The sequence below is a fragment of the Coregonus lavaretus genome (assembly GCF_964263955.1).
Source record: "Coregonus lavaretus genome assembly, chromosome: 27".
NCBI classification, from domain to species: Eukaryota; Metazoa; Chordata; class Actinopteri; order Salmoniformes; family Salmonidae; genus Coregonus; species Coregonus lavaretus.
In genome coordinates, this window is record NC_140014.1 from 20856774 (window position 1) to 20870525 (window position 13752).

Genomic DNA, 13752 nt, shown 5'->3' on the forward strand with positions numbered 1-13752 from the left:
GATAAAAATTACAGACCTCTACATGCTTTGTAAGTAGGAAAACCTGCAAAATCGGCAGTGTATCAAATACTTGTTCTCCCCACTGTATATATAAAAAAGTACACAGTTATTTCCTTGATTATCAAATATCATACCCATTTGTGAGATTATTTTTTAAAATGTTTTATTTGTTCTGCCAATGTTGCATACCCTCAGACTGCAGCCAGGGGAATTTTCAGGTGCTGGTAGGGAAACAACAGCTTTATGCAGGTCCTATGGAGAGAAGTGTATGCTCAGGGTGGGGAGTGGGGGAGGGCTTCTGAAGCTGGGCTGCCATCTGGTTTATAATCACAGGCTGCAGATAGAGATGCCTGGTTATCATCATAATCACAGGCTGCAGATAGAGATGCCTGGTTATCATCGCTGCCTGCCTATACCCCTCTATTATTCTTGTGATCAATGGCCTCTGCAAACAAGAATGTTAACCATGCATGCTTAAACAGGGAAAATATATAGATTGTACATACATACATAGGCCTAATTCTGAATAACAATAAACAGGTAAAGACAGCAATAATAATATAATATGCCATTTAGCAGAAAGCGACTTACAGACTTGCCTGTCTGTCTCTCTTTCTATACATCTGTAGAAGTCACTGAATTAGGATCAGCTGCCTATTCACCACAAGGTGTAAGGCACAATGATAAAGCAGATCTTGGAACAGTTGTAATGGTATTTTAAAACTTTGTCAGGAATAATACAGTCCAATTACAAAACGGTGACATAATGGTAAGAATCGAATGAGTCACTCCAAAGACACCAATACCTATACAACCTTTCGTCTTCGCACATGCGCTTTACAGGCTGTTGTGTCCATGTGTAGGCGAATCACGTGTAGAGAAACCGTTGAGCGTCATGTCCCTGCTGAAGGATTCACTCCGTTCTTGATTTCATTTTGGTTGCTAGCTCATCTCATTGTTTTTACCACTATTTTTTCATACATTTCACCGAAGAATGAGCGACAACGAAGATATCGATGTTGACAGTGACGTAAGTTAATGTGTGCTCGAACGAGTCTTTATGATTAGGGAAACGCGTGCTTTTCGTAGTTTCCCGGTGTACTAGCTAGCTAGCTGTAGCTGAACTGGCAGATCAGAAGTAGTTTTGACCCAATAGCCTGCAAACCCAGTCAGCTAAAACAAAGAAAATTGTCAACAAATTATAATTTATGAATTTTTTTAAATAAATGTGCATCTATTATAATGTCATCAAATAAACGTTTGACTTACTAGCTAATGTTAGCCAGCGTTACCAGTTTTAGGAGAATGTAGTTAACGTTAGCCCAACACGAAGCTTGCCTGTTTTATTTGAAGCGGTGAACTGAATGAAAATCGCTTGCTAACTTGGCTAGACCCTTGGGCAACAACAAACACCGATGTCTGCGACGCAAAAGCCAGCTGTATCATTTGTCTATCTTGCAAGAAGATACCAACCCTACCATTACGCTGAGTTGCACAGTCAGTGGGGTCGGAACGCAAACATGGTTACATTAAGATACCTGGAGCTGGCGCCAGTCTGAAAACGTACCTCAATACAGGAATGTGATTAGCCCTTGATCATGACTCTCAGTTCCATTACACGTAAGTCATTGGATGAAGGCATCTTCTCTACGGGGGAGTTTTGTTAAGAGCCCTGACACTTGGTCTCAACATTAACACGCATCTCTTGCAGTGGGGTTTTGGAAGGATAAGGATCTTATCTTTTATAATCAATGAAAAATAAATGTATACAATACGTTAAATTGATACACACCTTTACAGGGTTAGTGTTCCCACACGGCCATATCTCCATGTTACAGCGTGTGTTGGATATCACACAAATTGCGGGTAAAAAATAAATAATATATACAGCTCTGGAAAAAATTAAGACCACTGCAAAATTATCAGTTTCTCTGGCTTTACTATTTATAGGTATGTGTTTGGATAAAATTAACATTTTGATTTTATTCTATAAACTACTGACAACATTTCTCCCAAATCCCCCCCCCCCCAAATATTGTAATTTAGAGCATTTATTTGCAGAAAATGACAACTGGTCAAAATAACAAAAAATATGTAGTGTTGTCAGACCTCGAATAATGAAAAGAAAATAAGTTCATGTTCATTTTTAAACAACACAATACTAATGTTTTAACTGGGTCTTGATCTGGTGGTCCTCCATCCACACCTTGATTGACCTGGCTGTGTGGCATGGCGCATTGTCCTGCTGGAAAAACCAATCCTCAGAGTTGGGGAACAATGTCAGAGCAAAAGGAAGCAAGTTTTCTTCCAGGACAACCTTGTACGTGGCTTGATTCATGCGTCCTTCACAAAGACAAATCTGCCCGATTCCAGCCTTGCTGAAGCACCCCCAGATCATCACAGATGCTCCACCAAATTTCACAGTGGGTGCGAGACACTGTGGCTTGTAGGCCTCTCCAGGTCTCCGTCTAACCATTAGACGACCAGGTGTTGGGCAAAGCTGAAAATTGGACTCATCAGAGAAAATGACCTTACTCCAGTCCTCTACGGTCCAATCCTTATGGTCTTTTGCAAACCTCAGCCTGGCTCTTCTTTGCTTCTCATTGATGAAGGGCTTTTTTCTAGCTTTGCACGACTTCAGACCTGCCCGTAGGAGCCTGTTTCAAACCGTCCTCGCCGTGCACTTCACCCCAGCTGCCGTTTGTCATTATTTTTGTAGGTCACTTGATGTCATCCTACGGTTGTTGAGTGACATTCGAATGAGTCGGCGGTCATCCCGGTCAGTAGAGAGTCGTTTTCGCCCTCTGCCGGTCTGTAGCTTTGTTGTCCCCAATGTCTGCTGCTTGACCTTGTTCTTATGAACCGCCGTCTTTTAAATTTTAAGGATGGAAGCAACCTGACGCTCACTGTATCCCCCTGCCAGTAAAGCCAGAATTGAACCCTTCTTTTCCTCACTCAACTTTCCTTTTCAACTCTTTTGGCATGGTCCATAGTTATTTCTGATTTAATATTACTTTTGAGATACTATTAGCACTGTTTTTGCCATCCAGCTGGTCTTATTGCAAGAGGATAGTGATGACCACAGCAGTGGTTTTTATACTTTTCCTCATTAAATAAGATTTGGTTCAGGTGATCACCTAATCAGTACCTAATTCAGTAGAATGAGGTGTGCCTGTGTTGGAATTCAACAGACACTGGAATGGAATGGCTGTCATACATGTAGAGATGCTGATTCAAGAAAAATGTGCAGTGGTCTCTTAATTTTTTCCAGAGCTGTATATGGCTACCGGCTTCGGTTTGCCTCGACAATGTTTGTTCCTGAACAACCTGTGCTAATTATCTATCTAGCATGCTCTGAACACCTGTGTCACAGAGGTTGGTGGCTCCTTAATTGGGTAGGATGGGCTCGTGGTAATGGCTGGAGCGGAATTAGTATCAAATCAAATACATCAAACCTGGTTTGATGCCATTCCATTCATTCCATTCACTCCGTTCCAGCCATTATTAGGAGCCGTCCTCCTCCGAGCAGCCTCCACTGACCTGTTTGTACAAGTAACTGGGGAGAAAGTGTAGTTCATCAACTGGAGGCACACAGTGTATGGATCTGTGCAAAACCGCTACAGTAAGTGTCTCTTTTTTATTTGAAATATTATTTCTCGCTGATATGAAAGAAGCATACAGTGCGTTCTGAAAGTAATCAGACCCCTTGACTTTTTCCACATTTTGTTACGTTACAGCCTTGTTCCCGCATCAATCTACATACAATACCCCATAATGACAAAACAAAAACAGGTTTTTAGAAATGTTTGCTAATGTATAAAAATACATGAACTGATACCACATTTACATAAGTATTCAGACCCTTTGCTATGAGACTCGAAATTGAGCTCAGGTGCATCCTGTATCCATTGATCATCCTTGAGATGTTTCTACAACTTGATTGGAGTCCACCTGTGGTAAATTCAATTGATTGGACATGATTTGGAAAGGCACACACCTGTCTATATAAGGTCCCACAGTTGAGAGTGCATGTCAGAGCAAAAACTAAGCCATGAGGTCGAAGGAATTGTCCATAGAGCTCCGAAATAGGATTGTGTCGAGGCACAGATCTGGGAAAGGGTACCAAAACATTTCTGAGGGCCAAACTTTTTCAGCCTTCCTCACAACTCTGCGCGTGTGTTTGAACCATTTTAAGTCTTTAGTGATTTGGCCACGAGGAACTTGAAGCTGTCTACCTGCTCCATTGCCGCCTGTCGATGTGGATGGGGGCGTGCTCGCTTCCCGTTTCCTGTAAGTCCACAAACAGCTCCTTGGTCTTCCTGACGTTGAGGGAGAGCCCCACACTGCCAGGTCACTGTCCTCCTCCCTGTAGGCTGACTCGTTGTCGCCGGTGATCAGGCCTACCACTGTCGTGTCATCAGCAAACTTGATAATGGCGTTGCAGTTGTGCGTGGCCATACAGTCGTGGGTGAATAGGGAGTACAGGAGGGGACTAAGCACACACCCCTGTGGGGCCCTTGTGTTAAGGGTCAGCGTGGTTGAGGTGATGTTGCCTACCCTCACCACCTGGGGTCGGCCTGTCAGGAAGTCCAGTATCCAGTTGCAGAGGGAGGTGTTCAGACCCAGAGTCCTAAGCTTTGTGATGAGCTTGGAGGGATAATGGTGTTGAAAGCTGAGCTGTAGTCAGTGAACAGCATTCTCACATAGGTGTTCCTCTTATCTAGGTGGGTGAGGGCAGTTTTGAGATCAATTGAGATTGCGTCGTCTATGGATCTGTTGGGGCGGTATGCAAATTGGAGTGGGTCTAGGGTGGCTGGGATGGTGGAGTTAATGTTTGCCATAACCAACCAGAAGTGAGTGCTACAGGGTGGTAATCATTGTGGCATGAAGCCTTAGAATTCTTAGGAACAGGAATGATTGTGGTCATCTTAAAACATGTGGGGATTACAGACTGGAACAAGGAGAGGTTGAAAATTAATGTGAATATGCATTGAGTTCGTCTGGTAGAGAAGCATCGTTGGGTAGATCACGTTTGGGTCTTCCTTTTGTAATCCGTAATGGACTGTTGCCTCTGCCACATGTGGCGGGCGTCAGAGCCTGTGTAATATGAGTCCACCTTATTCCTATAGTGTCCTTTTGCTCGTTTGATGAATCTGCAGAGGTCATTGCAGGCCTTCTTGTACTTATGCCTGTCTTCGGCCATAGCATCAGGGTTGTCTACGATAGCTCTGTGTGCGGTAGCCCTGCTCTTTAGTTTAGCGCCAACCTCTGTGTTAATCCAGGGCTTTTGACTGGGGAAGCAGCGAACCCTCACCGTGGGTACAACGTCGCCGGTGCATTTTCTAATGAAGCCAGTGACTGATGTGATTAGCTCATCAATGTTATCGGCGTAGTCTCGAAACATATTCCAATCAGCGCTAGCAAAGCAGTCCTGTAGCATAACCTCTGATTTTGGTGAACATTTCTCAACGGAGCGAATCGCGGGTACTTCCAGTTTCCACGTCTGCTTGTAAACAGGAAGCAAGAGTAGGGAGTCATTATCTGATTTGCCGAATAGTGGACGAAGAAGGGCCTTGTATGCTTGCTTGTGGGTAGAATAGCAGTGGTCTAGAACTTTATCGCCCCTAAAACTCCCTCGGGAGGTAGAAGGGTTGGCATTTGACCATCAGGTATTCCAAGACGGGTGAACAGCGGGTCGACACTTCCACCACGCTGGAATTAGCACACCAGTTGGAGTTGATGAAGAGGCAAACCCCTCCTTTGTTGTTCAACGTGACGTGCCATTCCATAATGGCTGCTGTGATTACTGCTAGCTAGCATGAGGACTCGTGTGACAAATAACGTTTGATTTGAAAACAAGCAGTATTTCAATTTTCTCGATGGAGTAGGCTTTCGAAACATATGGCCTTTATCTTTCACCAGCGAGAAAGAATCCTTAAAATAAAAAGGATACACTTACTGTAGCAGTTTTGCACACATCCATACAGCTATGGGTGCCTCCATCCAACAAAACTACACTTCCGCTACACTTCTCGAGTTACGCTGACACACAGGTGTTCGGAGCATGCTAGATAGCTAATTAGCACAGGTGGTCGCCTCTGTCTTCCGTCTGTGTTCTGTAAACAAGCGCTGTAACATGGAGATATGGACGTGTGGTAACCCTATAAAAGGTGTGTGGTAATTTAACCTTTTGTTTTTTGAAAATTATTTGGAAAATACGTTCCTTATGTTTCCAAAACCGTAAAAACGATGTGTTTTAATGTTCAGAACGAGTGTCGGGACTCTTAACAAAACTTCCCCGGCCAGAAGATGGTATCATCAATGGGTGCCAAAGGTAGTTTTAGTGTCTATGAATGGGTTAATATTACCCCAACAACACGGTTGCGAGGTCAGCTAAGCTCGTGCAGAGAAGTGTACAAGGACAGTGCCATTTTTCCAAAGTTAGCTAGCTAGTTATACTTTTCTCTTATACATGTAGTTAGCTAAAATGACAACTATGAGGTTTATGAAAGCGTAATTCCATCCTATATGCCTAAACACATCCTATATTTAGCTAGCTAGCGGGAAGAAATTACCCTTTCCTTTAGTTTGTTTTCTTGCATGCAGCTTGTAAACCTTACGGCTTAACCTAACCATGTTAGATGGGTAAATTCCGCCAAGTATCAAGCTAGTATCATGCTATGCAGAGGATGCCATTCTCAAGTCATGTCATTTTTGGCTGTGTACTGTGCTCCCCAGGAGAGGGAATAATATACATTGTGTCCTTCCCGTCAAGATTTCACATTTATTTAGTATTTTGACAGGTTGTTCACACTTCATCGATAGGTGAAAAGACAATGCATTTGGGCTGTTTGTTTCTGTTAAAGCCCAGAAAGCAACATATAAATGTTTTTTTCTTCATATTGTTGTGCATGCCAGATCATGGCACTTGTTGTCTGTATGATGCTATCAGAGCTTTTTCATAGAGATCTAAAGGAGGATTCCTGTCCCCCATTTTGATTGAGCTGGATGATGGATCACCAGCTCTGGATAAGAGCAGTGATATTACACTGACTGATATGGCATATTGTCTTCTTGCATAAATTCAATGATTGGCGAATCCCTCATAATGCTTGGTGATGAACATGGAGTCATACACCATTTTGTTAGCTGTTTAGAGAGCAACCAACTGACGTGGTACCATTCAGTCCTGCTTAGAACTTGGGACATTGGTGATTTCAAAAACAATATTAAAAGGACATGTAGGCTAGAGGTGGGTGATGATGAGGATCAGACAGAGTACATCGGAGGTAGTATAGTATTAGACCGACATTGTCCATTAGGGCTGGGAATTGCCAGGGACCTCACGATACGATATTATCACGATACTTAGGTTCCGAAACTATATGTATTGCAATTCTCATAACTCTCACGATTCTATATATAGTTTGTTCATGTTTATTCTGTTATTCAGTAGGTGATTGATAACATTTCATCTTAGATATAGAATGAAATTACTATAACTTTGTACATTTGAAATAGCAGTGTCATAATTTGCTGTCTGTCTTTTGGGACCCTGTCATAACGCAGAATGTCACATCCATAACACTACATTTTTCCTCTAATGTTATTATGAAAGTGCAAATATTTCTAGAATTGTTATTGAGGTATGCAGCCCTCTAATTCACAATAAAAATAGTGATTTTTCAAATAAAGAATTGCAAATGCATGATGCTTTTGATGAGTCAGGGAAATAAAAGTGCAGAAAACCTGTTGGCTCACTATTTAGAAGGAGAACAAGAAATAGGATAAAATACTGGAATTTTGGCGCAGGTACAGCCGACTAGCGCTAGCTAACTCTACCTACAGTAGCAAACCTTTTTTTTTTTTTTTTTTTTTACAAATCGATACTTGGAGTCAGATAGTATCGTCCCAAAATAATATTTGTGACAAGATGGCGGCGAGTTCCAACCCAACTTTGCTATATAGTGACTTTTATCGTGTTTATCTTAACTTTTTTTGTACAGAAAGTTCATACTATTATCACATTATACCCTAGACCCACTCCAATTCGCATACTGCCCCAACAGATCCACAGAACACACAATCTAAATTGCACTTCACACTGCCCTCTCCCACCTGGACAGTAGGGGAAATAACTAGGTAAGAATGCTGTTCATAGACTACAGCTCAGCGTTCAAAACCATAGATCCCTCCAAGAGGGCACGGCAGCACCTCGTGAAGAGGGCACGGCAGCACCTCGTGAAGAGGGCACGGCAGCACCTCGTGAAGAGGGCACGGCAGCACCTCGTGAAGAGGGCACGGCAGCACCTCGTGAAGAGGGCACGGCAGCACCTCGTGAAGAGGGCACGGCAGCACCTCTTCCCCCTCAGGAGGCAAAAAAGATTTGGCATGGGCCCTCGTATCCTCAAAGTTCTACAGCTGCACCATCGAGAGCATCTTGACTGGCTGCATGCCCGCTTGGTATGGCAAATGCAACGCCCTTCACCGCAAAGTGCTACAGAGGGTGGTGCGGACAGCCAAGTACATCACTGGGGCCGAGATCCCTGCCATCCAGGACCTCTATATCAGGCGGTGTCAGAGGAAAGCCCGAAAAATTGCGAAGGACTCCAGCCACCCAAGCAATAGACTGTTCACTCTGGTACTGTCCAGCAAACGGTACCGGAGCATCGGCAGCTTCTGCCCCCAAGCCATAAGACTGCTAAATAGTCAATTAATGGTACCTGAACTAACTGCACTGATCCTACGCACACTCACTAGACTATACAGTGCATTCGGAAAGTATTCAGACCCCTTGACTTTTTCCACATTTTGTTACATTACAGCCTTATTCTAAAATTTATTAAATAAATAGAAGCAATCTACACACAATACGCCATAATGACAAAGCAAACACATTTTTTTTGACATTTTTGCAAATGTATTAACAATAAACTCATCACATTTGCATAACTATTCAGACCCATTACTCAATATTTTGTTGAAGCACCTTTTGCAGCGATTACTGCCTGGAGTCTTCTTGGGTATGATGCTACAAGCTAGGCACACCTGTATTTGGGGAGTTTCTCCCATTCTTCTCTGCAGATCCTCTCAAGCTCGGTCAGGTTGGATGGGAAGCGTCGCTGCACAGCTATTTTCAGGTCTCTCCAGAGATGTTCAAGTCTGGGCTCTGGCTGTGCCACTCAAGGACATTCAGAGACTTGTCCTGAAGCCACTCCTGCGTTGACTTGGCTGTGTGCTTAGGGTCGTTATGCTGTTGGAAGGTGAACCTTCTCCCCAGTCTGAGGTCCTGAGTGATCTGGAGCAGGTTTTCATCAAGGATCTCTCTGTACTTTGCTCCGTTGATCTTTCCCTCAATCCTGACTAGTCTCCCAGTCCCTGCCTGAAAAACATCTTCACAGCATGATGCTGCCACCACCATGCTTCAACGTAGGGATGGTGTCAGGTTCCTCCAGACGTGACGCTTGGCATTCAGGCCAAAGAGTTCAATCTTGGTTTCATCAGACCAGAGAATCTTGTTTCTCATGGTCAGAGTCCTTTAGGTGCCTTTTTAGCAAACTCCAAGCGGGCTGTCTTGCCTTTTACTTAGGAGTGGCTTCTATCTGGCCACTCTACCATAAAGGCTTGATTGGTGTAGTGCTGCAGAGATGGTTGTCCTTCTGAAAGGTTCTCCCATCTCCACAGAGGAGCTTTGGAGCTCTGTCAGCGTGACCATCGGGTTCTTGGTCACCTTCCTGACCAAGGCCCTTCTCCCCCGATTGCTCAGTTTGGCCGGGCGGCCAGCTCTAGGAAGAGTCTTGGTGGTTCCAAACTTCTTCCATTTAAGAATGATGGAGGCCACTGTGTTCTTGGGGACCTTCAATGCTGCAAAAATAAATGTGGTACCCTTCCCCAGATCTGTGCCTCGACACAATCCTGTCTCGGAGCTCTACGGACAATTCCTTGGACCTCATGGCTTGGTTTTTGCTCTGACATGCACTGTCAACTGTGGGACCTTTATATAGACCGGTGTGTGCCTTTCCAAATCATGTCCAATTACATTTAACACAGGTGGACTCTAATCAAGTTGTAGAAACATCTGAAGGATGATCAATGGCAACAGGAAGCACCTGAGCTCAATTTCGAGTCTCCTAGCAAAGGGTCTGAATACTTATGTAAATAAGGTATTTCTGTTTTGATTTATTTGTCAAAAATCTGTTTTCGCTTTCTCATTACGGGGTATTGTGTGTAGATTGATGAGGGACAAAAAGTATTTAATCAATTTTAGATTAAGGCTGTAACGAAATGTGGAAAAAGAGAAGGGGTCTGAATACTTTCCGAATGCACTGTATAGTGTAGAATCATTGTACCATCCATAACCCAAAATATTGTATTTTCAGCTTTTTGAAGCTGGTGTACAAAATCGAAAGTAAAAGACACAAAAACAAAACTTAAGAACGGGAAGCATAGAAATAGGGCACATAGAACATACCTACACAGACTTGCTTTCAATGAAAATGACAGATCTATAACTTTTCTATGTGAATTTGGTCGGTTGCCCAAAATGTTACATATTGCAGCTTTAAAGGGATAGTTTATCCAAATTACAAAATTACACATTGGTTTCCTTACACTGTAAGCAGTCTATGGACAAGGTATGACAGCAATCCATGCTTTGGTTTAGTTTCCACATGCTAACGTTCTAGCATTTGTGGCATAAATCCCATTCGTCATGGGACCAATATTAGCATTTTTTGTCCAAATCATCCGAAAGCATCTAAAATGTATTGTGAAGCTCAACAGTCACTTACAGATGTTTTGAACATGTGCGAAAAAGACTCATATTGGTCCCATGACTTGAATGGGATTTGTGCCACCAATGCTAAAATGTTAGCATGTCTATAGACTGCTTACAGGGTAAGGAAACCAATGTCATTTTGTAATTTGGGTGAAATATCCCTTTAAATTATGCATCAGTCTATATTTAGTCTTACCATTACTAGGATAAACTCATTAGCAATGTGTAGGGCTAATGTGTTAAATCATTGGGTTTGGAGTATAATGGGGATTGAAAGGGGCAGCCTATGGTTAAAAAAAAAAAACATTTTAACATTGGAGGATGAAACCTACTTTAACATTTGGCCACCAATTAGGCCCATTGCTAGTTTGGGTTGACATTGATTCCTCTGTGAATCTCTCTTTGCAGGCTGACAAACGAGCACATCACAATGCGCTGGAGCGCAAACGTAGGGACCACATTAAAGACAGCTTCAGCAGTTTACGGGACTCTGTGCCTGTGTTACAAGGGGAGAAGGTTAGTAAAGTTAGTAATCTGTATTTTCAACTTTCCAGCTCTGTCTGACTGTAGAATAAATACCGTATGAAGTTAGTAGTTTGTATGAATGTCCAAATGTATTCATGCTAAATGTACTACAGTAGCAATGGTGATCTAATAAGCCTCACCCATTATTTTGAACAGTTTATCTTTCATTTTCATTAATGAGTTAATAATCAGCTTGGATTGATACTTGGTTCCAATAAGCTAATGGTATTTAGACTAATCTTGAATAACTAGGCCAGCAGTGTGTGTCATCTGTAATGCTGTGTTAAGGACAAAAGCAACATTGTCTCATGGCTGAGTTTTTAATTTGCTGCTGGCAGCAATCTGTCAAACAGGCTTCCCGAGCTCAGATCCTAGACAAAGCCACAGACTACATCCAGTACATGAGACGAAAAAACCACACACACCAGCAGGACATTGACGACCTGAAGAAGCAGAATGCAATGCTAGAGCAGCAGGGTGAGTGTGGGCTCAAGGCCCAGGGACAACTGCAGGTGCAGGAGGGTGAGTCATGGTGTGTCTGGGTCAGGTGCACTACTGATCAGAGCCATACTTGCACTACTTACGCTCTGCTTCTGATGGCCTTTTTTTGCATTATCCCAGTGAACAATGTTTCATGGTGGAGAAGGGAGAGACTGATACTTCTCCTGTTCTGTGTTTCTCTGGGTGATTGCAGTCCGTGCACTGGAGAAGGCCAAGGGGAACACTACGCTCCAGCCCAACTACTCGTCCTCTGACAGCAGCTGGTACACCAACCCCAAAGGGAGCACAGTGTCTGCCTTCGATGGAGGCTCCGACTCCAGCTCTGAATCAGAGCCAGAGGAGTCGCCCAATAGAAAGAAGCTGCGTGTTGAGCCCAGCTAGACTCCATCCACAGTGCTAGCACCAGAGACTCTCTTATCCACCAGCCCCCTCCTCTTTCTTTTGGCAGTCTGTTTCCTACCTTCTCATGCCAGTCCAGGAGACAGAGGGAAGACCATGTGAGAAAGGTGCCATCATATATATATATATATATATAACGCTTCAACCTTTCTCCTCCTTCACCAGCGTATTGTCACTCCTCTCATATTGCATCAACAACTCTCAACACCCCCAAAGTGAGGCAGCTCTGCAGTTGAAGGACTTAATGCTTTTAAAACATAATTATTCAGAATCGGATATAAAAATAAAAATATGAAGGTGAACAGCTTTAGTCTAGCTACAACAAATCGTTTTGGATCAATGAACCTGTTCCAAGAGTTTGAGAAAATATCCATAGGAATAGTTGACCTTTTTAATATTTGTACTTTTCCACAAAAGAATGTGAAGTTGCTTTGAAAAATATACATGTAATGCAACCCTCCAGAATCAGTGTAGATGGCTGAAGTTTTCAGTCTTTGAAATATTTGTGTAATCAAATCCCTATATTTAAAGTGATATGTTGAAATTGATTTCTTATCCCATATTGTACATTTTTGTTGTTTAACTTTACCACTTGTCAATGGAGATTGATGGATGAACAATGTTGGCATCATTTAATATATTAAGAAAATGGAGATTCAATTATTATAATATTTTTTCAAAATGGATAAATACTAAATGTTACACAATGCAGTTAAAAGGTAGTAACTTTTTATTTGTATTAAAGGAAAAGAAGGCCATATCAGTGTAGTGCATAACACTATATACTCTTAAATGTTGTCCATTCTACAAAGAAATCTCTGGAAATATTTGCCTGGCCTGGGAATGTTTGTCATTTAGATTTTTTATTTTACAGATAATTAGTGTGTAAGAATTAGATTTGTTTGATTCCATTCTATGGCAATTACAGGTGTTGTACGTACTGCCAACAATTGTCTTGCAAGTTGAGGCATACCTTTGCTGAGAAACTATTATAAATAAAACTATTTTATCCTAGTGCTGTGTGTTTAGTGACATGATGCATTTATTTTGAATGGTAAACTCTTGGTCTGATGGGGTGTTGTGATAGCATAGCATACTTTCAGAGGAACAGTCAACTAGATTACCCTTGTTTGACAGAAGACACGTTTGAAAACCTATATAGACTGCTTCAAGGTGGTCTTGCTTCCAATCTTACAGCTGATGTTATGACATTTGTTAGTGGGGGTCAGTAGAGACTACAATACAGACGTAAGACAAATTAAATGGATCTGTACCAAGTCTACCTTATCCAGGAAGTCCCATTGCGGTCAGAATACCTCTTTTACAAGGGAGACCTGGCCTAGAGGGCAGCTTAAAATGTATGCCAAAGCATACCTTACTGTTTGTTGAGTTTTCTTGGTACTTAGTGCATGCCAGTGCTGAGCACCTCTGCACTGTTATTAGTGTCAATGTTTGTCCCACATTTTAAACCCTACCTGCTCTAAACACTGAGTTGCATGGTGCTGGCTGGCCGGCCTATTGACACTGCCAATTTGAGGTGAGCACTGAGC

General features: G+C 42.5%; 1 protein-coding gene across 5 annotated transcripts; it reads left to right on the forward strand.

Moving 5' to 3' along the window:
- Positions 1-891: 891 nt before the first annotated feature.
- LOC311102661 (protein max-like) lies at positions 892-13214 on the forward strand. 5 transcript variants are annotated; one of them, XM_084144022.1, is made up of 5 exons: positions 892-1030; positions 3499-3622; positions 11186-11302; positions 11641-11824; positions 11997-13180. In XM_084144022.1, the coding sequence occupies exons 2-5, from the start codon at positions 3599-3601 to the stop codon at positions 12182-12184; spliced, it is 513 nt and encodes a 170-aa protein (XP_084000148.1). In that variant the 5' UTR covers positions 892-1030; positions 3499-3598; the 3' UTR covers positions 12185-13180. The 5 variants fall into 5 exon arrangements, with proteins under 5 accessions (XP_084000148.1, XP_084000150.1, XP_084000146.1 ...); XM_084144024.1 differs by lacking the exon at positions 3499-3622 and having other exon boundaries at positions 11186-11293; positions 11641-11779; positions 11997-13214; XM_084144020.1 differs by lacking the exon at positions 3499-3622.
- Positions 13215-13752: the final 538 nt, after the last annotated feature.